Source organism: Embiotoca jacksoni, unplaced genomic scaffold (genome assembly GCF_022577435.1).
Source record: "Embiotoca jacksoni isolate LCO1_2020_lvr unplaced genomic scaffold, fEmbJac1.0.p SCAF_10, whole genome shotgun sequence".
Lineage (NCBI taxonomy): Eukaryota > Metazoa > Chordata > Actinopteri > Embiotocidae > Embiotoca > Embiotoca jacksoni.
Window position 1 is genome coordinate 18,467,105 of NW_027185230.1, and position 24,549 is coordinate 18,491,653.

The 24,549-nt window shown below is 40.4% G+C and overlaps 1 protein-coding gene across 2 annotated transcripts in view; it reads right to left on the reverse strand.

Annotated features, from left to right (window-relative positions):
- Window positions 1-411: 411 nt before the first annotated feature.
- The window catches only part of pappaa (pregnancy-associated plasma protein A, pappalysin 1a), an 82,060-nt gene continuing 57,922 nt past the window's right edge, over window positions 412-24,549 (reverse strand). The window contains exons 15-22 of one of the 2 annotated variants that reach the window (XM_069171532.1): window positions 21,456-21,639; window positions 20,851-21,052; window positions 20,533-20,737; window positions 19,668-19,815; window positions 19,156-19,271; window positions 15,070-15,141; window positions 14,022-14,120; window positions 412-2,756 (exon numbers count right to left, since the gene is read on the reverse strand). In XM_069171532.1, coding sequence (XP_069027633.1) covers window positions 2,652-2,756; window positions 14,022-14,120; window positions 15,070-15,141; window positions 19,156-19,271; window positions 19,668-19,815; window positions 20,533-20,737; window positions 20,851-21,052; window positions 21,456-21,639 — 1,131 coding nt within the window. In that variant the 3' untranslated portion in view covers window positions 412-2,651. Of the gene's footprint in view, window positions 2,757-14,021; window positions 14,121-15,069; window positions 15,142-19,155; window positions 19,272-19,667; window positions 19,816-20,502; window positions 20,738-20,850; window positions 21,053-21,455; window positions 21,640-24,549 lie in introns of both variants that reach the window. The other variant, XM_069171524.1, reaches the window with a different exon arrangement.

Here is a 24,549-nt window from a genome sequence, read left to right on the forward strand (position 1 = left end):
GGGTTTCTGGTTGATATATAAATGGATATTTATGTTTCATAGTGACAATACCTCCCTACTTTGAATGCAAAGTCAGTTTAGGTTGGAGAGCAGTGTGACCATACATCCCCCGAGTGTCTAGGGTCAGATACAAGTCAAACACTAATGACAGGAACGCTATTAGCAACACAGGGAGTCAAATGTCCGAATATCATAGTTTGTTTCAGATCACCATTTTGACAATAGCAGCTTCTAAACATTTTTGAAAGATATACTTTTTCTTCTTACATGACAACTAGAAAGTGCAGTAACTGAGGTCAATAATACAAACACTGATTAAATATGACATTTTCTAAAAAAAAAAAATAAAAAAAAAAAATGAAATACATGATAACGAAAACAAAAAAACCTAAAAACATTTTTCAACGCTCCTGTCCATCAAGAACATATAGTAATATTTACATAATATTTTTGAATTTATTTTCTTTATATTTGGTGGAAAATAATACCTTCTCGCTTCCTTTGCATGTTCTGGTATTGTCATAGTTCCTCACCAACATTGGTTTTAAAAATGACATGAAACTGGTCTTACACTGACAATAACAATGTAAGACCATGTTCATATGACAATGATGTGGAATGCTATAGCAGCCTGATATGAATCAGAGGTGCCGTGCCATTGGCCCAAATGAAATGAAAAGTTATAATCATGCTGATTGGAGCCATGATTGCAGCCAAACAGGAGCAGCAAACTTTGGACCAATATGCCAAGCAGCCTTCATTATCAAATGTGCATGAGGAAAACTAGTGTGTGCGTGTGCGTGTGCGTGTGTGTGTGTGTGTGCGTGTGCGTGTGTGTGTGTGTGTGTGTGTCTGTAATGATGAGTAAGAAAATACAAAGCTATTGTAGCAGCCATTTAGTTGAACAAAATAAAATGGTGGGGACAGAACACCCAAGTTCACAATACTAAAAAGTGCTGATCAGAACAACCAAGTGCACTTTGTACTGAAGAGAATAGTTAAATAAATGACTTAAACTAGACCCAGCAGAGAGCCATGGGGGGGCTTTGATCATATTGTGACTACAAATGCTGTGTTGACATATACATCCAAATGTCATTTCCATGTACAACATTGTTGCCCGCAGAGCTACAGCAGAGAGTCCAATACTACTGGGAATGAGAGATGTGTGCACATGCTCGTTTGAGCATTTGTATATGTGGAGGGATGGGGGTGTTGGGATGGGAGGGGGGGGGGGGGCAGAAATGGTCTTCTTTCACCTATACTCATTCTCACTAAGAGCCAGGGACTCGACAAAGCCCTTTTTTTTTTTTTTTCTGTACTCTTGTGTGACCGTGTTGTGCAGTACTGTGCAACAGACTCCTGGCAAGCATTGACTACATTCTGAACAGGATTGGGATGCTTTTAATTTCAGTTTAAACCTTCTGAATCAGTTCAAACTGAAACTAAAATCACCCCCAACCCAAAAGTGAGGTGTTATCGATGACATTCTTTAAGTCGTGATCAATGTATGTTGTATTTTCCTTGGGCAATTGGGTTAAAGGGGAATGACAAGTGAGGTTCTGGATTTTCTAAAGTCTTAAGTGCATTTTATACGTGGTGTTGTCGACATGTATTTTGTATTAATGTGAGATGAATTATGAACTAACATGCAAGTGTGAATGAATGCTATAAAGAGGTACTGTAAGCAGCAAGAAAGACAAAGCTGTCTCACCCTATTAGATATTATGACGTGATGATGGAAAGTAGCAAAAGCCATGCTAAAAGTATTTAATTATGCATTCAGGATTTTGCTCTAAATATAAAATTATCTTAGGAAATTTTGATTTTGTGTTGAATCTGTGGCTTGAAACTTAGAAATATGGTTGTCTTATTCCCCACCAAGACAGAAAGAACCTCTACAGCCTCTGATGGGCCGATGAAGAAACTCACATTACTGAAAATGACTTTGCGATACAGAGTATCTGACCAGTTTGAAACCAGGAATGATAAAAGCACAAACTTCCAGCCCCTCCAAAAAGGTGTTGAACATGCTGTCAAAGTGTCTGAGGATTAATTTTTTAAACATGTCTCTTCATTTCCTTCATATTTGCAAAACACAGAGCCAACATCAACACAATCCCCAACTTGCACATTTTGATTTACCTTTGGTTCAATCATGTGATTGTAGAGCAAGGTCACTAAAATAGACACTGAAGCCAGCACAAAACTCAACAAAAGGCATGCAACCTAGGCTTGGTTATGTCCTTGTTTTGTTTTTTTGTTTGTTTGTTTTCTCTTTCTTTCAAAAATGTCTGTTTCGTGTAATGTATTTTTTTTCTTTGCTATATACTTTTTTTTTGTTCCGTTTTTTGTTTTTTTTAAATGATGGTATTGCAGGGGTTACTTTCCTTTTAGCTGTAGAAATGTAGTTGTCTGTGGAGTCTCATGAGTCCCATCCTCTTTTCTAGATCTTTCTGTGATGTGGAGGAAGAGGCATTTCAGCTGGTTGGGGTTGCAGTATGGATGGAGAGGTATGCCTTTTAAGCAGCATGTGCAGGAAATTGGAGGCCGAGAGGAGGATGAAGTAGGGGTCTGCCTCGGCCACTCTGGCTGTGTTGTGTTGGAGAAAGGGCCCTGGGACGTTGAACAGAGGTCCCTGCTCAGGTTGGTCACCCCAGAGAATGGACATGTTCATCCTTTCTGTTCTCTATAGCGTTTGGATCCCGACAGGAGCACTCATCCCGTATGTCACAGGACATGGGGAACGGAATCACCTGGGTGGGACAGAAAAAAGATATTTAGAATTAAGGTATAATTGCTGACTCTACAACTCAATTAACTATTCAGTTAATCCATTACAGAAGCATGTTGGCTCGTTCAAAAACCTTCCAACAAGATCCAGAGTGCCAAATGATACCAACAACGTACTGCTGTATTTTTTTGATGTAATAGTGCTGGTATGAACAAATCAGCATGGGCCCAAGTTCACTGCCTGAATATGGGTGTGGCCACACACCATAGGGAATCGTTTGTGTGCCATGTCATCAAAAATAAAAGTTTAAAAAAAGTGTTATTCTCAATCCTTCAATTGCTATACTGTAATCTTTCCAGTTGACACTGCATTACATATTTTTCACCATCTCTCCCTCCCAGATATATTCACACACAAGCCAGCTTGCTCTCCTCATCGCTGATGTAGACCAGATTTTTGCAAATATCAAACAGGTTTGAAATCTAACTGGTGTGGTTCTCATTAAGATATTTGTCTCATTTTGTATTAGATACACAATACTCTTGTAAAAAGTGTACTTAAACTCAGAACTAAAGTGTCACTTCATAGTTTTACTATTGTAACACTTCAATACTACATCAATTCATCAGGGCAAAAGAAAAAATTAATGTGTTGGAGGTGTATAAACACCTGTGGGCAGAAGTATGTGTCATGAATTTGATTATTTAAAAAATAAAATCTGAGGAGCATCATTTTAAAGTAAATTTATAAGTTTGAAACTGAATTTCAAAAAACTTAAAACTGAATGTAATATAATAAAATTACATTCAATTGCACTTAAACTGTAAACCATTTACTTCCCTCCCAATGACACCCCTCCACTACCCGCGTTGGGACCATAACTCTATTATCTCTGTTATGTGAAATGACCTGCTGCAGGGACAGCCGGGCACTTTCTCCAAAAGACTCCTCCAGCTCCGCTGTCACAAGGACAGATACAGGAGATCATTCCTGCCCACTGCAATAAGACTGTACAATAACTCACCTCTGGCAAAATCCATCACACAACAATAACACCGTTGTCTGTTTTTCTTGGTTGTTTAAATATTTAAAAAAAAACAAAAAAAAAACACTTTGCACTATTGTTTAGTTAGTTTTAATTTAATTATTCTATTTTATTTTATTCTATTTTATTGTATATACTGTGCATTTTTATATTTAATATTGTTTACTGTTATTTTATTTCTTTCCTGTATCTATAAATGCTGCTGTAGAATTTCCCCTTGGGGATTAATAAAGTAAGTAAGTAAGTAAGTAAGTAAGTAAGTAACTAACTAAGTAACTATCTATCTATCTATCTATCTATCTATCTATCTATCTATCTACCTACCTACCTACCTACCTACCTACCTACCTACCTACCTACCTACCTATCTATCTATCTATATCAACAATTGATATCCCAGTTTCTCTGATAGTTTGATGTCCAAATGAAACACTGCAGGTGAAAACAGAACCGGAAGATCAGCGGCCGTTGCCTCTGGCTTTGACATCACTGAATAATGTCGGCGATGCATCACCAGCACCAGCTGCTGCTGCCTTGCCGGCTCGCCTCTTGGGGGGCCTGCTTAGGCTGCTTGGGTACACAAAATGTGTCCCCCTTCTCAAGGCCAAACAAGAAACACATGTGATCCAAGTCATAGGAAGCAGGCAGCAGACCAAGAACATGTCTGCATTTGTGTCTTGGTGGCTAATATTATCAATCTGTGGGGGCTGCCGGTCGGTGTCGTTTTTTCTTATTAGGGCTAAGTGGTATTGCGTTGTCTGCTCAATGATCTCACTATCCATTGTAAATGCAACAACAATCCTGGCCAGTGCAAACAACAGATATTTAGTTAACAGCGTGCATCATGCCGCAGACAGCTACATTAATTCAAGGCTATCTGGCCGCTTTGGGAGAAGTTCTTTCCAGTGAAGGGTCGGGGGGCTATTATCTGAATGTGGAGTAGCTACTGTATAATTACTGAGACTACTTCTGTAAAGCTATCAAACAAATTGCATCAGAGCTAATACTATCTGGAAGGGTTAGTTTGGTAATTACTGAATGCATTAGCAAAGAATGACTAAGACATTTGAATTTGTCATTCACTAATAGATGCATTTAAAACAAAAATGTCCACTAACTTGCAAATCATTAATTTCAAAGTTTGGGACTTCAGAGTTCGCTCACTTCTTCAGGACTGAATAAACTTGTAAATCCAAATTTATCTGATTCTGCTGGATAGTAAAACAAAAAACTAATTTTGAGATGTGACGGAGTGCAACTTGGGCCAACTGTTTTAACAGGAAACATATTTGTTTGTGATTAATTAATTGTTAATTAATTGTTTGTAATGACTGGAACCCATGTTGTTTCCCAATCAAAGACAATTCTGACCACCATTAAAGGTCCCATATTGTATACATTTATATTTTGATTATAAATCAGGTGTAGGTGCTGTATAAACATTGTCAAAGTATCAAAATGCTTAGTAAATGGAGAAATGCACATAGCTTGTATTCAGCAACTGTGCAGTTTGGACCTCTGTAAGTTTGTGATGTCACAAACCCGTGTTAGTGTCATATTTCTGTCCGCAGCACAACCTTTTACGCAAAAGAAAACACGGTCTCAGTTTTGTAGCTTGCAAGTTAAAAGACCACCTGGTTGAACGTGCTTCACTTGAGACAGTCAGCCAATCAGAAAAAAGGTCATTGATATTATTAAAGCCTTAAAGACATGGAAACAAAGCCTGTTGCTGGTAGAGGTTAGGGCGGCACGGTGGTGCAGTGGTTAGCATTGTCGCCTCACAGCAAAAAGGTTCCGGGTTTGTATCCGGTCCAGGGCCTTTCTGTGTGGAGTTTGCATGTTCTCCCTGTGCTTGCGTGGGTTCTCTGCGGGTTCTCCGGCTTCCTCCCAACACCCAAAACATGCACCTCAGGTTAGTTGGCGCCGCGGTCATGGCAGCCTGTTGCAGCAGCTCCCCCTCGGGATGCTGCTGTAGCGAAAGAATTTCCCCTCGGGGATTAATAGAGTACAACAAAAATAAAATAATAAAAATTAGAGCTCCAGAGAGAAGCCTATCTCTTCTGGGTATCACAATTTCCAATATCAAACCAAAAACGTGTCAAATATGGGACCTCAAAGTTCCTCACACAGAAAACAATCCAATAATAAGGAGTGAAGGGAAAATAGGTACAAAGGGAAGATTACCTGATGATTTTACACCATCTCTCTAAGTCTGTTTCTAAAACAGATTTTGAGAGTAGCAAAGAGTGGATATTTACTTTTTAAACTTTTTTTTTTTTTTTTTTTTAACATATAAAGCTAATATAAGGAGCCCTTCTCACAAGTTGCCAAGGTTGTGCTAAAAGTATGTGATGAAATTAGTTTCACATTTGGCTTTGGATTGTCGTGCAATGTCAATACTGAAAATGTAAAATGTTATTGTTGGTGGAAAATGCTCCGCACACAGGAAACGGCACCAATAGCTTCTGAGAGTTGTGGATTTATAGACAGGAGCTCAGTGGAATGACATTGGGGAGCATGCTAGTCACTGAGGAGCAGTGACGCAGGCTCCCCTTTGAAATGGGGTATAAAATAACTTGTTTGTGTGTGGGGGTGATGTTCCTAATGCGAGGGCCAGGTGGGCAGTGCCCAGACTCCTCTGAGAAAATGAGGCCTACGTGTGACGACTTTACAAGCCCAAGGCCAGACACAATTCAGAAACAGCTGTCAACTGAATGACCAGTGTTTCCTCTGTGGTATTCTGAAGCCAAGAACGCAGGGCTCCTCATTTCCACCTGCCTTTTTTCAGTTTAATTAAAGTATCTCTCAGTTTCACTTGTTTACCTGGTTTCTTTTAGAGTCTCTTCCTCACCTCACCTTGTTTGTTACTCCCCTCTCTTGCAGCACACTTGCCCACTACACCTCCCACTTCTCTGGTACACTTAACTTCCCCTTCAAGGCCACTTCTGTTTATCTCTCTATCCAGAGAATGATAGTGGGTGGCAAATTTGACATGGTTTTCTTTGACCTTGACCTCCAGGGTGACTGGGCCAGCTGGCACATCTGGCCCTGACTTAAGGTTCTCTCAGGGTGGCTGGGAAATGGAACTGGCTGGCCTTGTGGGCCTGGGGGCCCTCATGCTGCCCCATGTCCCAGGGCTATATGTGGGCTGGGCGAGGACACCCACTAACAGCAACATAAAAGCCCTTCTGAAGAACGCAGACCTTGTCAGAGCCCCATCCCTCCATCTCAGAAACAGGTCAAAATAACACAGAGTTCCTCTCTACATTTCTGTGTGAGCAGTATGTGCGTGTAAGCCAGTGCTTAAAAGAAAGAAGGTGGTGTAAGGGGCACAGGGTTGGGAAAAAGGGAACGGGGCTGATCTAGGGATGCATACCACACTGTTCATTAGCAAGTAACTGAGATTATTAGAGAGAATTGAACCTCGCAATAAATATATTTAGAAGCGTCTTAACACGGATCTTTTTTGTTTATTGTAATCTCTGCGTCCAAGAGTTTAGAAACAAACAACGCCGCAGAGCAAATGGAAACATGTAAGTAACACAAAATGAGATCTGCTCCAACCAACTCATTAACCTAGAGTCACATGTCACGTTCACGTCAAGTCTCGTGATTTAAAACATCCTTGCATGACAGCACTGTCAGTCATGGCATATTGCAAACCTTATAAATTAATTATCAGTGTGAAATATACCACAAAAAAAAAAAATAATCAGTGTGGAAACCCTGAGTTGAGTGTGACATCTACAGCAAAAAAAAAATCAGCTAAGCCGTTTTGTCACAGCCGTTGATGTCAGAGAGGCACAACGTACCTAATGTGTACCGTAAAGAGGCGGGTCACGTGATGAAGTGCAAAGAGTTAGAAATCTGTGTAGAAAGGAGGTCAGGACTTTCACGTGGGAGACCAGAGTTTGAGTCTATGATTTAATAAAGGTCGACACGGATTTATTTTAAGTTAGTAAGTTTTACGAACCCTAACCATATCATTTTTTTGTACGTGAACATAACGTACCTTATGCATCTATTTGAAATGCACAAGGTGGCGTGCATCTGAGAACAGCTTTGTTCGACGGACAGGGAATGAGAATGTGTTGGAAAAATACAAGTTTTAACCATTTCAATTCCACCCTGATGGAACGGGCAAAATGGTAGTTGGTGGTGGTTCGCGGTGGATTTCACAGACAATCAGCTTACGCACGAACATAAATCACGACACACACAACCTGTCACGTATTGAGCGTACTTGTGCCAAACTGAGATTCGTAAACAGGGCTGAGGGGCTGGGAAAGATCTCAGCAGTTACCTAAGACCCCAACTCAGACAGAAAAACATACAGGCACATTCATAAAAAGTTGTCTTAGAGAGGCCAACTGAAGGAATTCCTTCCAAGCGAGATGGGGGGCTGCAAAAAGGGTCTCGCGCAGGGAACCCTCAGAAAGGCATACTCCATACCCGTGCTCCCTCTCCTCCCTGCCTCTCCAAATCCAGTCAACAGCTTGCAACTATTAAGGGGAGATCCTGTGGTGACCTTACGTGCAGCCAGTCTTTGCACCTTCAAAGCTCCCTGTGTGGAACAATACACAGCAAGTCATCCAGAACTCTTTAATACACAAATCTTTACCAAAACAAAAAATGAGAGCAGTATTTGGTGGGAAGCCGGGTGAAAGTAAATGAGAAGAGTTCCATTGCTTTTCTTTATACTGCTATTTTTTCCCCTGTTTTTCTCCTCGTGCAGCTATTCAGCTCTTATCAGGACATTCTGACTCATAATAACTGAAAATAATCGTATTTGTTCAATATCTTTGCATTTGTTTGGAAAGATCAGAAATTGCCCGGTTGTATCTGGAAGAAATTTGATGTCATTCCAAAAATGATAATTTTTCACAATGAACCGTTGAATCAGTTCATATTTGAGAGACATGGTGTTTGATGTTTGGAAATGTAATGATAAACAATCATGCAACTGCTTTATAGAAGTCACTTGAGCATTTTCTGAATGGCACGCAGATGTTTTCATCAAGTGTGTTGTATCTCCCATCAGTGGACTGTGGACATAATAGTGGTATGAACATTCGGTTTTGGGTCACAGAGCAAACAAGTACGGCAAAGGAGTTTTTTTTATCTTTAAATTCTTTGGAAAAGAAATGAAATATATATATATAAAACCGGTTGATGTGGAACAATGAAAGTATGCTGTAAAATGCCATTTAGTCCAACACTTCCCTTTACCTCGTTACTGAAGACGAGAAACAGAAGATTTAACAGGTTTTGGCAGAGGAACAAAGAAGAGGTGTGTGTGTGTGTGTGTGTGTGTGTGTGTGTGTTTTTTTGTAGAAGAGGTCATTGTCCTCTGTGCTGTGTCACAACACAACACACTGGGGACACCAGCACTGAGCAAAATTCCCACTGAGTCACCAGACGTGTGCATAGAAACGGATGTGTCTGTTCATGTGCTTTTTGTTGTTGTTGTGAGTGAGACAGACTGTGAGACGAGCAAAGAGAGAAAGCGAATGGATGAAAGTGGGACAAAGACTGAATAACACGAGCGAGTGATTATGCAACAAGTGGTTCCGACCCAGCGATCTGATTGGTCGACAGAACATTTGGCACGAGCTCAAATCATCATGACATCACACCCTTCTCATCACTAGAAATATCACTGCACCTCCTCAATGGGAAAATATAATTAGAATTTTATTTCATATAATAAGTAATACAATGTAGTTTCTACTTGTTATAGGTCTATCAAATGACCCATTTTGGTCCTTTTTGGTCGCTCTGAGCACCCGTACCGTAACACCACGGATAGTCGCGCACTTAATACTCTGGCAGCGGCGAGCTGGACCGGTTTGGTTTGAACATGTTTCAAAATGTTAAAAACACGAGTATCTTTAGACAACACTTCTGAGCCAGATAGATTCACTTTGATTTTTAAAAGCATTTGGATTATTGCTTGTCGTCACTATCATTATTATTTAAAGTCAATATATCATTTGATTTTTTTTCCTTTATTTAAATCTTTTACTCTAACTTTTTTTTTCTTTTATTAAGCGCATCAGACGAGTTTTGAGTAAATGTAATCCCATCCCACATTATATGTAATTACACAACACTTATTTTTGTTTTAGTTGAGAAGTCTTTTGAAACACACAGTAAGAATACAAAATTATATTTCTCCGAAACCAAAGCGAGGACCAGCAATAAATTTACATACACGATTTAATTGACAGTAAATGACGTTCGGTGTGACGCATACAACAAAGTCTGCGTCAACAAAATACGTGTTCAGGAACAATTAAACAAGTTGGAACAACGTATTCACATGTGGTCTGGGCAACAACACTGATTCCCCATGAAAGAGGAAAACACTGCCTGTCTTTGTCACCCAGCAAGTGCGTTACTCAGTGAGGGATTGTCTGTAATGAGTTACAGATTCCTTTGGTCATATGTTGTGTCTTTTTTTGTTTGTTTCATTATGTATGTTGTTCGAGGTTTTTATGAATCTCCAGCCCGGTTGCCTGCCATGCATATGTTCCGTCTGGTGAAAATCAGAATCAGGTGCAAATTATTCTGTTTCTAGCTTGACTGAGTTGATCAAATAGGAATGACTATGAGGATAAGTTTTCCCCCAAGTGAGATAAACAACTAAATCCAAATGCCTAACTGAAGGCAAGTACCAAAACATTAATTATGGAGGGAACTTAAATGCAGGCAACAATATCAAAGTAATGCCATAAAACAACAAGACAAAGCTGTCGGGAAGGTTGTTTAAATGTAATAATTTATGACTCACCTTCAAATAAATTTCAGTTTCATACAAATAAGGCCTATTTATATTGGCTGAGGCATTGTGCAACATGTGTTTGCAAGCAAGCAGCATTAATTAGACAATGGGCTGAAAAGAAAAAAAAGGGATTTTATCAAACATCTGGTTTTCCTCCATTTCCATATCAATTTCCCATATCAGCTTAGTGTTTCCTTTTTGTTTCTCACCCACAATAACCTTTCGTCACCCTTTGCTCCTGGCAGCTGAAAAGTCAAATTATGATTAGTTATTTCTGAGAATTTTTTTTTTGTGGTGTTTTTCTGAATAGTTTCCAGGGGACCTACGAGCGGAAAACACCATGAGTTGCTGTTGTTTTCAAATCATGTCCAGGCATAATCTCTTGGAGCAGAATTTGTATCCAGGAGTTCTTGAACCCAGGTAATCCACTTCCTGTGTTATTTATAGCAGCCGCTCGAAAATATCAATTTTTAAGTAGCAGGAATGGAGGTGCACCTCATAGTCTGTCCACACTGGATTGATAAAAGTTCATTCCAAGTATTTACTGGATGATTTAATCCTTTATATGCCTGTAGTTGTTTCCGCAAACTAGTAACACCTGTTTTGTAGACACTACGTCTACAATGCTGCATCCTTGGCTTGGAAATGCTACATCATTAAACCTGGCAAGAATCCTCTACAAGGATTTAAGCCTTGAAAACTGAAATCATATTGATTCATCACTTTTTTTTTTCTTTTTTTTTGCTGTAAAAATGCTGTCAAGGTTATTATAAATCTATTATCAACAGTTACTTGAGGAAATATCAGAAGTGCTGCTTTCCCTCTCAGCCAGGGGAGAGGAGTGTCCATATTAGATTAACAGCAGCTGGCAGGCTCAGCCCCAGAAAAATAAACACACTTTCACTGTAGCTTACAAGTCCTGGGCAGACGTGTAGGCAGCTGTATTGAAGAGTAAAGACCACAGCAGCACCTCAATGGATATTTGAAGATTTGTTTACGAGCTAAGGTGCAGGAAAAGACATCCAGATCAGATCACAAGTATTTGTACGATACTTTTTATTGCTGTTTTTGTTGCAGGATGAATGCCGAGGTATACAAGAGCATGTTTATGTGCTCGTATTAAGCCATTAAAACTCTTTGGATGACATTTCATCACTCAGCAGAGAAGAATATGTAATGTAATATCAGTTGGATTTAAAAGCTAATCTTAGACTAAGATAAAATAATAAAAGTCTTTGATTATTTTTTTCTATTGTTTTGGGCTGATCTAAACCATTTTTTGGGAAGGAGACAAAATTGTGAAAACCACTACATTTTTAAACAATAGATTTGTTATTTGACATCCAAACATAAAGAAGATCGGACCACGCCTCCCTTTCAGGTTCCAGGATAACAACTCTTAACTTTCACAACCTGTTGTTGCTGCCGTAGTTTAGTGGAGTCTCTCCTCCCACTGGAGGTCTTGTCAGTAAAAGTGAGTTATGCAAGGTCTGGCTAAGCCTCAGCATTGGATTGGGGTCAAATGATGCAGAGATGAGATAGTGTCAATCAACAGCAGCAAAACCACTTCAGGAGTGAGGTCATTTCCCAGGGTTGCTCAACGACTTTCTGCTGCTATTGAACTTAGATTACAATACTTAACACCTGACACTGAAGTCAGGAGTAAAGTACAAATCGTGGACCTCTTTCTTGTATGAAATTATGTATAAATGATATATGCTCATACTCGAGTAACAGATTGAAGAACACCTGTTTGGCCTTTTGAGAATGATTTACCAATGAGGTTTTTTTTGTTTTGTTTTGTTTTTTTATGTCGTTATTATGTAGTCAATTTTGATATTGAGAAAAATATACTTTTTTTTTTGTTCATAATTTACTCATCATTTTTCAGTGAAGATTTTTGATTGTTTTAAAATATTACTGCTGTGCTGAAGCTTCATCAAGTGAATTTGGGGGTGTAATTAGTGACATTTTTGTTGTTGTTGTTGTTGTTGCTGTGTATTTGATATTTTTTTAAACATCCCTTTGCCAGGAATAACGTAGCCTCTAGTCCAAACCACACATGGGCCTTTACATTTTTGGTGAAAATGGTGTTGCTCTTAACATGATAGACTTCATTTAACAGGTTTAGCATTACATTTTGTAATTACTAAGTCCAATGTTTTGCATTGTTTCATGTGTAGAGTCATGGTGTTATACCAACTCTCCTCTTGGGTGCTCCTCATTCATATTCAACCTTTAGGAAAGCAATCTAGCAGAGGCCATGCCTTACTCCTTCCATTGTCAACCTTCACTAGGAACAAATAATAGATATCAAAGAAGCTGTCTCTGGAAAAATGCTGTTAGACAGGAAAGAAACATGATCATTTCTGTACTCATGGGTAAGGACCCCAAAAAGTGCACAATGACAGTGAAGTTAGCCCAGAACCAAACATGAGAACTTTGATTGTACTGTGGAAGACGTCTACATTGGCGAGATGTCCTTTCTATGTCTTTTTTCCCAAAAGAGGAAATGAAGAAGCTCTCCACTAAGACACGCCGACATAGCCAGAGAGATACATAGACTGCTATAAATCCAGCCAGACATGCAGATGGATATGCCAGGAGTACAACTAAAGACCCTCGCCAGATTCACAGAAACAGGCCAGGCCAGAGAAGCAGATGCTGCAGTCCAGAAGCTACAGTACACTTCCATTCAGATCTCTTGCCAGCGGCTGGCTGGAACGGTCCAGACAAAGCACCTCCCTGAATTAGGAGAGTTACTACCACAAGAATGACCAAACTTTTTGACATGCATATCATAATCCTGAAATACAACATGGCAAATTTAGTGTTGACAGATAATAAAAATAAAAATAAAAATGATTTTTCATTCATTATTATCAGAAGTGGAACCATTTAATTATATCTCTTATTGTGTTGCCATGACTTTTGTTCTGTAGCCTAATAAAGAAGTTATATTAAAATTACTGCCCAACTTTTGGGCAGTGGCATGAAGACACATAAAAACAAATACCGCAGAACAAAAAAGACTATTGATGAAGTCTAAAGACTCCCACTCACTTGGATGTGGGATCTGTAATCTGTCTACCAGTAATCTAAGTTTGGACACAAGACAAAGGAAAGGGGGAACTGTTTAGAGATGTTCCAAGAAGGTGATATACAGCAGTCTTCAACAGTATATTCTGTTGTGATTTCCATTATACATACCTTGTGCAGGTAGAAATTATTAATTATGAATGCCAAAGCTGGAAAAAAGAAGTACGCAACCTGCGCTGAATGCAGGGCAGTGAGAACGTAAAAATGTCCAAGTGGTTTAGGCACAGGGAAAAGAAAAAAAACTAAAAACATGTTGGAGGCAGGATTTATTTCTGACTGTTTATCAGTGTGGCCAGGTCCCACATCATCTCTTTCTCTGAAGGGTGAGGCTTATTTCGAGGTAAAGGCATACCACTAACCTTCTTGGTCTTGACGGTGGATTGGCAGCAGTCTCCTCCATCATAGTTACAGAAGGCTCTGTTGTTGACCGAATCACAGTAGTTATCTCCCATGAATGGCTATTGGAGAGAGACAGAGGCCGGCAATTAGATGAAAACATCGAGCCTAGAAAGTGCCACCTTCTCAGTCGCTACCCTAATGCCTAAAGCCTTTTGTTCGAGTTTTCTCTTGGGCCTTTCAGGGCCTTTAGAAGTCTCTGGGTAAATTTGCTGATGACTCTGATACATTAAATTTTCCTCATTTTTCAATGTGCCTTTTCAAGCCCCTTAGTCGGCCAGACCCGTAAATCAAACTGAGGACACCATAAACTATTCACTGCACAAAATGCTCCAGTAAGGTGATTTATCGGGCTGGCCCAACCCTCTGCGCTCGGGTTACCAATCAGGTTATCGAATTGGCCTAATGACATCATTCTTCCATGAAGTGGAGTGGAATTCTTTCACATGTTGCAATCACCATTTTCAGAGGAAAAAAAGGCATATTTAACATATGATGACACGGTCCCGTGTACAGATTATTGTAGATGATACATCGGTGGCTCCATTACGTGGGCCACATCTATTGGTCTGATAGGAGACACCCATGTGGCAGCAGTGTTTCTAATTGGCTTACAAATGACTGAATGGCTTCTGTTAACAGTCACATATGCTCCCTGTGCAGGTGGTTGTCCTCAGATCCAATCTCATCAGACAAACCCTGTGGACTCGCCAGTGTGTAAAGATATTACTTTATTTGTTAACTTCATCACAACGTCAACAAGCATGTAGAAAACTCTACCTGAAAATATATTAACAATTGTCAATATACATATCCTGAGTGTTTTACTTGTATAACAATTCCTTTACTATCTGAAGACACATCTAATACAACTGTATATAAACATATTCATACATATTATATATGTTTAATGTATCAAAGGTGAAACAAGGTGAAATAATTCAAGTATTGTGAGATAGACGATACTATTGCTCCACAAATTCAAAAGAATAACTCGGGTTGAGCCCTTACCTCACATCCTTTGATGCAGTGGAGCAATTCTGGGTGTGGATACCATTTCAGTCTCATTGTACAGACTATACTCTGCAAGATAAGACAAAATGTGCAGGTTAAATTAATCAAGAAGTACTGATGCTTTAAATGCATTAGAACCAGCTCCCAGTTTGGATTTGAGAGTCAGACACCTGATCTACTTTTAAGACTGGACTTAAAACTTTCCTTCCAGCTGTCGCTCGTGTGGGAATTGTTGACCTGTTGGGTATTTCTCTGTAATGGTGCAACCTTCTGTTGTAAGGACCTCGCTGTGCCCTGAGATGACTTTTATTGTGATTTGGTGCCATACAAATAAAAATGAGTGAAACTGAATTGGTCTTCTTATTTCCCTCGTGAGTACATTTGAACCACTTTACTCAGACATTATTCTTTTTACCTGCATCTCCTAACACTTAGTAAACTCAGCGGGCACGCAGACACATCCCTAAGACAGCGAAACAGAGCGGCTATCAAAGGGGCTCATGTGCTACTCACGGAGGCTTTCTTTGTGAAGCCTTCTTTGATTTACACGGAACTTTTTCCACCTAAGAACGAAGCCGAGTAAATTGATTTTAAAAACATATAACTTGATAAGAATGTTGTTGTTTTTTTATTACTAAGTCATAGCCCCGGGAGGGCAGAGAGCTGAAAGCAAGACAGAGAGAGAGACGTAGAAGTGAACAGCACCACGTTCTCAAATATCTTTGCAGAATGTGTGGAATCTCAACCTTTCTCCCGCTGTGCTCCTCATTGAAATGCAGCGGAAAACATTTGTGCTCAGGGGGGAGGCGGGCAGCACTGTACACACAATGTGTACCTGTATTTGAAAATGCACACATGTTGCCATATGCTATGTAGGTACTTCTTGATGAATATGTTCACATGATTTTTGGAGAGCATGCTTGCCTCTCTGACTAATCATATCATCCCGTTTAATCGCAGTCCCGCTGGCGTCTTATACATACACTCAAGGTGCCAAAACCTTGAAGCTGGGTTTAGAAAAAGTAATTTTATCCGAAGTTACTTTACATACATAACTAACTAACTTTGATTACCTAAATGGAGTCCACCCTATTCTTTCTCATGTACCTGAACACCAGTTTCCACGGTGAAACTCCTGTGTTTATTCCACCCAATCACCTTTGACCTCCTCCTATCATAGACCCTGTCACTCTTTCTACATCTCCTACCCAGGTGGTCACGGTGCCCACGCCAAAGGGCATCTTGTGCGTATCTCTCTGACACAATAGGCTTTGATAAAATGGCAGTATTTGACGCGCTGGGAATGAGAACGGGCCGATCTCACGGTGCGGAGGGTGTGTCAGGTGTTCGAGCGCTTGTATATATGAGTGTACTCGAGGCAGCCGGCAGAGAGGGGTTTTGTTTACAGCATAACTAACTCAGAGTTAGATAGTAACGTCCACGATCAAAAGTGCCAACCACAGCAAAGGACCGGCTGACCTCGGCTGGTTCATTTCTAAAAACCTACTGTGTCCCAATATCTCACAAAGTTGACATGCTTTTCTTTTGTTGCTGCAAACTAAGGTATTTTTCATTTCAGTGCGGTCAGCAAATCAATGCAAAAAAGAAAGATCGGGGCTTGGAGGTGGAGAGAAACAACAACATTGCATCGGAGGACAGCTGAGAGCTGTGGGAGTAACACTTCTATTACTGTGATGTAGTACTGCAAAGCAGAATGCATGTGTGTGTGTGTGTGTGTGTGTGTGTGTGTGTGTGTGTGTGTGTGTGTGTGTGTGTGTGTGTGTGTGTGTGTGTGTGTGTGTGTGTGTGCGTGTGTTCAGAGGGGAGGGCAACGATGGTAAGTATAGATGTGGTGGAAAATTAAGCACATTGTTTTATATTGAAGGTGAAACTTTTTGCAACTACCGTACTTTTATTCTCGCCTCCTTGTGCTCTGCTATGATGATGTCATCCAGAAACTCCTTCTCTTTTCCTCTCTCTCATTTTCTCTCACTCTCTCTCTTTTTTTTTTCTTTTTTTTTTTTCCTTCCTCTTACAGCAAGGCCGTAAATCATGATAATCCATGATTGTGGCCTGGCCTCACCCCTCACTACGTACGGGATCCTCACCCACCGAAAGCCTCCCCGGGGCACTGATACCACATAAAAATAGATCCCTATCTCAGCGCCACCACAGACGAGGTCATGTCATATAGAAAATGACTAATTCCACAGCAAGCCCGACAGGGTAATTTTGCTGATAAAGGGGGGAGGAGGGTGCTGGGGGCACAGAATCGTCAGACGTGGAGAGACAGCGAAGAGGAGAGGAGGCGGTGGAGGTAAAGAAGCAGAGAATTCTAAGTGGGTCATACTAAGAACCAAAATACAACTAGTTTAAAGGCAATAAATCAACATCACTAATTAAGGTGGGCAACACTGACCTCCAGCTCAGCAAAGTAGAACTAGAAAATGCATTTGGGGACATGAATTCTTTCCTTTACAAAGATCTTTGAGGTGTAATTCAAAAGTTTGTTGATTGTAATTCCTACTTGCAACAATCACACTTTTACTTCAGCCGTATGTGTCTGTATTAACTCTTTTATTTGGGTATTTGGGACTTTTCCACTGCTGGAATTAAATGTGCAGCCATCTCAAGGTGGACTGTGTTTGTGTTCGGAGACAGTCCTCCTCCAAAAAAAACAACCTCATAGGTCGTTGGTGCAAGCGGCTCATTACGTTGTACAACACACAGCTACGTTTTAAAGTTCAGTGGCTTCTAGCTACTGTATAAATAACAATAATGTGGTGTTCTAGAGAAGTGACAAAGGTCATCACTTTGACCCACAATTTCAGAAAACACTGACAGGTAGCACCAAAAGAAATAACATTGTACTTGCTAAAGTTGTTACAGCCCACAGAACTTTGTCTCTAACCTGCCAACCCTGGCCCATGTCTAAAACACCTTCACACCACCAACCACCACCACTTTTCTGACTTTTCTTCAGCTAGCCACTGCCCCCAACGGCACAGCCACAGGTTTCAAATTACCACCGAGCACAAATCATATCATTTACACAAATCCATGAAAAACAGATCATTTCATGTTCACGTGGTCCAACCCACCCCTCTCTCCCAACAGCCACCACAAAAAGCTGCTGACTCAGTGTCACTCTCAAACAAAAACAAAAGGCGTTGTAGGAGATGATAAAAAAAAAAAAAAGAAGTGAAAAATACAGTGAGAAATACAATGTGTTCCTTTACTCGGCCGTGGCTTTGCATTTCTCCCTCTCGAGTTACAAAACTTGATGATGTTCGGACAGATCTTTCTCCGACTCTACAGCTAAAAGGACATTAAGCTGACAAAAACACTGAAAACAAATTGCGCATCAGAGACATGATCAAGTTAAAGGGAGGAGGCTAAAATTAGAAGATAATCTAGTACTCTCCACGTACTACACACTTTAACATTCACATCATAAACCTTTACACACCTGCTGACCACGGCAACAAGCTTCATAAAAATATCAAATGATACCACGGCTGTGTGAGTGGCACCGCACTTGGACGAGGTGTACAGTTCTTTGTTAAATGACCTTCCCCATCAAAACCTCCAACCTCAGGTTTTTCTATCTGAATAAATAGAGCTTTATTATCAGGTCACTTTACCATGATCATCAGAGGTTTATTTAAAACAATTACAGTTATTATTATCGGTGACTAACCAGTTCGTAAGGTTGGCCATTAAAGTAGTGACGTCTCCGTGCTTCACAAAAATTCTGCACAATTTAGTTGTTGCTTTGTTATGATTTCCTCTGTGGTTTTTTTTGAGTGGATATGTTGTGCTGAGGAGAAGGCAGCAGCACGTTCTCATACCTCCTTTCAAAAATAGAGTGAAGTGTTTAAAAGGTTGCCATGCTTCAAGGACAAATATTTGTATGGCATTGGGCACCAAAGACAGGCACAAGCTGGCATTTTGCATTGTGGGTAATAGAGCAAGGATGTAGGCACTATACGTGAAATTCCCTACAGGAGAGTTGTGGATCACAGAACTTTGTGAAGTGCGTCTGTCAGAGCTGTTAGGCGGACACAACAGAACCAAACTTACCTTGACTTTATGCGGGTTCCTCCAGTGCTCTTTAAGTACACTTTCTACTGTCATGTTGCTAGGGAGGATCACCACATCGTTGTTTCCCTCTCTGCACGTCAGCTCACACTCTTCACCTGTGTGTGTGTGTGTGTGTGTGTGTGTGTGTGTGTGTGTGTGTGTGTGTGTGTGTGTGTGTGTGTGTGTGTGTGTGTGTGTGTGTTTGAGAGAGACAGAGAGACCAAAAAATTAAACCCATAAAAGTATGTACAGGTTTTTTTTGATATATTGTTTCCTTATCATTTTCAAATAATAGTGTGAGATTCAAAATCATAGGTTCCACATTTGTGGTTTTTATTGAGCGTCATTACGAGCAAACTGTAAACAGTACAAACTGAAAAGCAATGAGTAGTATGAACAGTTTACAAGAGCACACTTATAAAAACATGTGAGTAACACAAACAATGAAAGATGATGTCAGCAGGAAGAAAAACTAATTGTTATTATATAACAGTAGAATTGGGCATACAGACCTATGCCGTGTCCTCGCTTGCATGAGTACTGAAGGCTGTAATGAAGGTTCTGAGGTAACGAACACTGGCCCTTGCTGTGTGGGCAGAGGCGGAACGACCCTGTCCAGTTTCCGTCCTTCCTACAGCGGATCGCATTGGACCCCGCACCCTGAAAATAACACATATATTGACAGACAAACAATTATACACACACACAGTGGTACACAAACCCCGACCGGGCCAAGGACACTGAGATGGCATCCCATTGCAAACGGGGAAATACAATCCAATTTTTATCAGGCATCCAACCCACAACGCCTGAGAGGTGTATACATTTCAAAAGTCTGTGGCAGCAGGGCTATTCTGGAAATCAATAGCAATCTAATTAGCATGGCGTCAAATTGAGTAGGGCTGAGGGAGGCAGGGAGAAAAACAGGCATAGTGAGGGCAGTGAAAAAAGTATCTCATAAAATACAGCAAAGATACGGAGCATTAGAGGAAATCTAATTTTCCCCTCATAAATTCATTAATTTAGTATCTTATCATCTGCTATTAGAAGTATATTCAGTGATATTTCATGTGATTATGTTTATAATAAAGTGTCTTTAGTGATTTTCTGACGAGCAGTATTTCAATATTACTTGTGAGCTTCGTAATACACATTGGTTTTAATGGTTTACATTTCATTTTGATTATATTATTGCCTACAAAAACATGTCGAGCCCAAAAAGTGAATACTAAGGATGCAAAGAACAGAGAGAAAATGAGAGAATGTCTACTTTTAACTCACATGACAAAAAGAAGACAAAAACATCGGTAAAGTAAGAATAGAAAGACAGGAAAGAGATGGACGGACCTGCTTGCATGGAGCGTGCAGCAGCCTCACCGTATGGGCAGAGCCTCCTGCGGCGGCGATAGCAGCATTACCGGCAGGATCAGAGCAGTTGAGCCTGCAGACGCTGTCAAAGCGGAAGCCATCAGTACAGTGATAGGAGCCGTGGAAGATGGGAGGTGGAGGATCACAAGTCACTGGCTCGCATGCCCCCTCCAGCCAGCTGCCATCCTCCGTGCACTGGCGCTTAAATGCACGTCTGGAGAGAAAGGAGATGATTCATTGAATAGATTTCAGGCCTTACTTTCAGTTGGAAACATTTTCGGACAAAGAACCAAATAAGTCAGCAACGTTTTCCATTTCTGTCTTCACCTCTTGGGTTTGTTAGTGACATGGTAGCCCGGCTTGCACTTGTACTTGCAGAGCGTGCCAACTTTTAGGCCGGTCTCATTGCAACGCTTTGTCTGCAGCACGGCATTGGGTACAGGAGGAGGGGCCGGGCAGCGAAGCTCACAAAGAGCCTCTGGGAAAGACCACAGACCGTCTTCTAGGCAGGTGAGAGTGTTGTTTGTTCCTGGGGATGAAAAAGAAGTAGAAGATACACAAAAATTAGAATTATATTCAGTGTTGGTCAGTGATCTAAAAAAGGAGATGAAAAAAGTACAATAACAGTTACAGGTTGAAATTACAAACTGACATACAGTTTGCATGATATCTCTATTTAAAAGACATTTTATTCCTGAAGAATATATATCTAATTAGGATCCTAATGTGTATTAACTGATAATAACAACAAAGACTTAATTTGTTAGACATTCAGGGTTAAATATGTATATATGCCAATGACGAGAGTAACACAAATCTAACGGGGGCAATATATTCTTTTAATAGCAAACCTGACAAAGACCTCTACAGGGCATCTTAAAATATGCATCAGTGCGTGCATGCATGTGCAAATGCTCCTCTATGCAGCTCACCTATGAGCTGGGCAGGTTCTCGACACTGAAAGGTGCTCTTCTTGCCGTAGGTGGTTCCCTCTGGGAAACTGAAATGGGCAGGATGAACATGGTACTTGTCTGGCAGTCCACAGTCCACAGGCTCACAGGACACCTGCTTGTTCCACTTCCCGTTTGCACAGGTGATAGTCACGGAAGAGTCAGACTGAAAAATAAGACAAGACAATGCTGTACAGTGAGCATCAGATGAAGACAGATAGATGGATTACAGACCTATTTGAGGTATATGCATGGGTACGCATTGACACAAGTTTTAATTTGCACATTGATGTGACAGATTGATGTCCCGTACACATCCTATAAATGTTTACCTCACAAAAAAATGACTACAGCAATTCAGCACTCACTCCAACAAGTTTCTAATCAGCGTGTAACCTAACAAAGCTCGATGGGGCTTAGCTTACTGTATGTCAGTAAGCCTCACAGGCTACTCAGCAGCTCAAGTAACTGCTGATAGCATTTGTAAGGTCAAATCATGCCACTCAGACAACTGATATCCAACAACTGCACAATCAGCCCTAACCCAAAACAGATGGACTTCAGTGGAAGTGTGACTGCTTCTGAGAAACACACACACAGAGAGAGAAAGGGAATCTTCCACAACTGGAATGCCAGACTCTGTGGATTTATCCTACATCCATGATTTATTTGCCTGCTGAGTTTCTGCATAGTCATGATACTAAGAAAGTGGGTATATTCACAGAAGGCCAGATATTCTTGGAAAATTACCCAAATACATGTTGCTATAAGGTAACAAAGAAAATATTTATGAAAAAAAGGTTTACTAATTTGATCAAATCCATGCTGCATGGCTATTTGACTGACGGATGCTGACTGCAGTTGCCTGTGAACGGAAAAAAAAGACTTTTCCAATGCTTCTTCCTGTGCAAGCTTCTCAAAGTCAAGACAGCTTCCCAACATTTGCAGGCCCACAGAGTGCATCCTTTGTGACCGGGCCTTTACATGTTGTTGGAATGTGGTAGGAAACTGGAGAACCGAGAGGAAATCCACACATGGGGAGAACATGCAAAATCAACAAGAAAGTGTCCCCGGCCAGGACTCAAACCCAGCAGTGGTAACACCACTCGACTATGACAAGTTCAAATCTCCAGCACGATACGCTGTACTGTAAGTTTGAGGAAGTTCCCCTCCAATGCCACATGTTTTGCATTAATTGTGTGTTTTTGTGCGAAAACACTCTGTACCCTGTGTATAGTGATGTTGCAACCATTCCTGATCAAGAGATGTAAAAACATTGTCCAGAGAATATAGCATTAAGGACATAATATTTTCTAGTTAGTGAGCTCCTGGAAACAGGCACGGCAATCACAATATTTCCAAGTCACTACATGCCATTCACTTGTTCCTGACTTTTTTCCACCAGATCATTTCTTCATTTTAGGTCTATTTCCTATTCGAAATAGCTCTGATTCCTGTAAATTATTTGGCTTGTAATATGATATTTGCACAGATGAGACCAAAATGGGGAACCACTGTATCATCCAAACCTCAACTGTTTTCATCCTCTTCCATTAAATAGCTCCCTGTAACGCAACAGGAATGCTTAAATTGATAGCTGTGCCAAGAAATCTCACAACAAAGCTGTTTGAGCTCAATCATTTTGACTTTTCCTTTTCAATACAAAAAAAGAGGGAACCTGTGTTGTTACCATCAATTACATTATGCGCCTGTTTTGGTTCACTTTAATTACACACATCTTTCAAAGAGAGGCCCAACTTTAAGGTCATGCAAGCTGGACTCACTTAATATTACGTATCTATTGCTTCATAACTTTCTCTCTCTTTCCGTGTATATCTATCTTTCATCTTGATCGTATTATATGATACTGCACAACAGTATCAGGTTCCCTCAAAATAAATAAGCTCCTTTCAAATTGTGGATATCCAACGCAGTAACATATGCACTGCATGTGAGTGCTTTCTGAAAAATAACTGGGTGAAGCGTTGAATGAGTCAGTCATGATGGGAGGTTGTGAACAAAGTCAGCATGGAAGAAATGTGGAGGCATCTATTTGATCTAAATATGCTGACTTTAAATAGATGTGCAAATCTTTAGTACCGTTGTGACATTGTACATGTGCGTGTTAAGTTACCAGTTCAAAACGTCTTGTGTAAATCTGTGGTCGAATGAATAAACATACAACTCAGTGAGACACACAAACAAACACATTTACATCTGCCACGAGCTGTTTTCATATTTAATCCAGTATGTATCCCAGAGTTTGTACAGTTAGTTCTTCAGTAAGTATTCAGACCTCCTCATTTTTCTTTGTTTTATGGATTTAATTTCAAATTTATATAATGGCATTTTTCTGGAGAAAAAAAAATGCAAAAAGTCATAGATTAAGAAAAGGGTATGGCTAGCTGGTGTGGGGGTTTACATAGAAAATAATCGGAGCAACTACTTAGGCGCACTGTGCGTCACTTGTGTATTTTGGCCTTGAGCTGGAACAAGTTCAGAACCTCCAGGACTTTTCCTTGAGTTGACTGTTCAGGCAAATTGAGTAACCGAGTGAGAAAGGCCTTGGTCAGGGAGGTGACAAAGAAAACCTACAGCCACTCTAACAGAGCTTTGATGAAATAGGAGAACCTGGTAGACGTACAACCATCTCAGGAATGCTTTGTCCGGCATTTATGGAGACTGAAGCCACTTTCACATAAAAAGCAAGTTGACCAAATGGAGTTTAAAGGTCTGAGAGACCACGAGGAAAAAGATCCTCTGGTCTGATGAAACAAAACTTTAACTTTGCACGCAGAGCTCCAAGCACTATGTCTGGTAAACACAAAGCACTGCTCATTATCAAGCTAATGCCTTCCCTATAGTAAAGCATGGTGGTGGTAGCATCATTCTATGATGGTGCTTCCCAGTAGCAGGGACAGGGAGACCGGTCAGAGTTGAGGGAATGATAAATGCAGCCAAATACAGAGAGGTCCTTGAGTCGACATGAACTGTTACTGGGACGATGGTTAACCTCCATGCAGGAAAATGACCTAAACCATTCAACCATAACAATGCTGGAATGGCTTCGGGACAA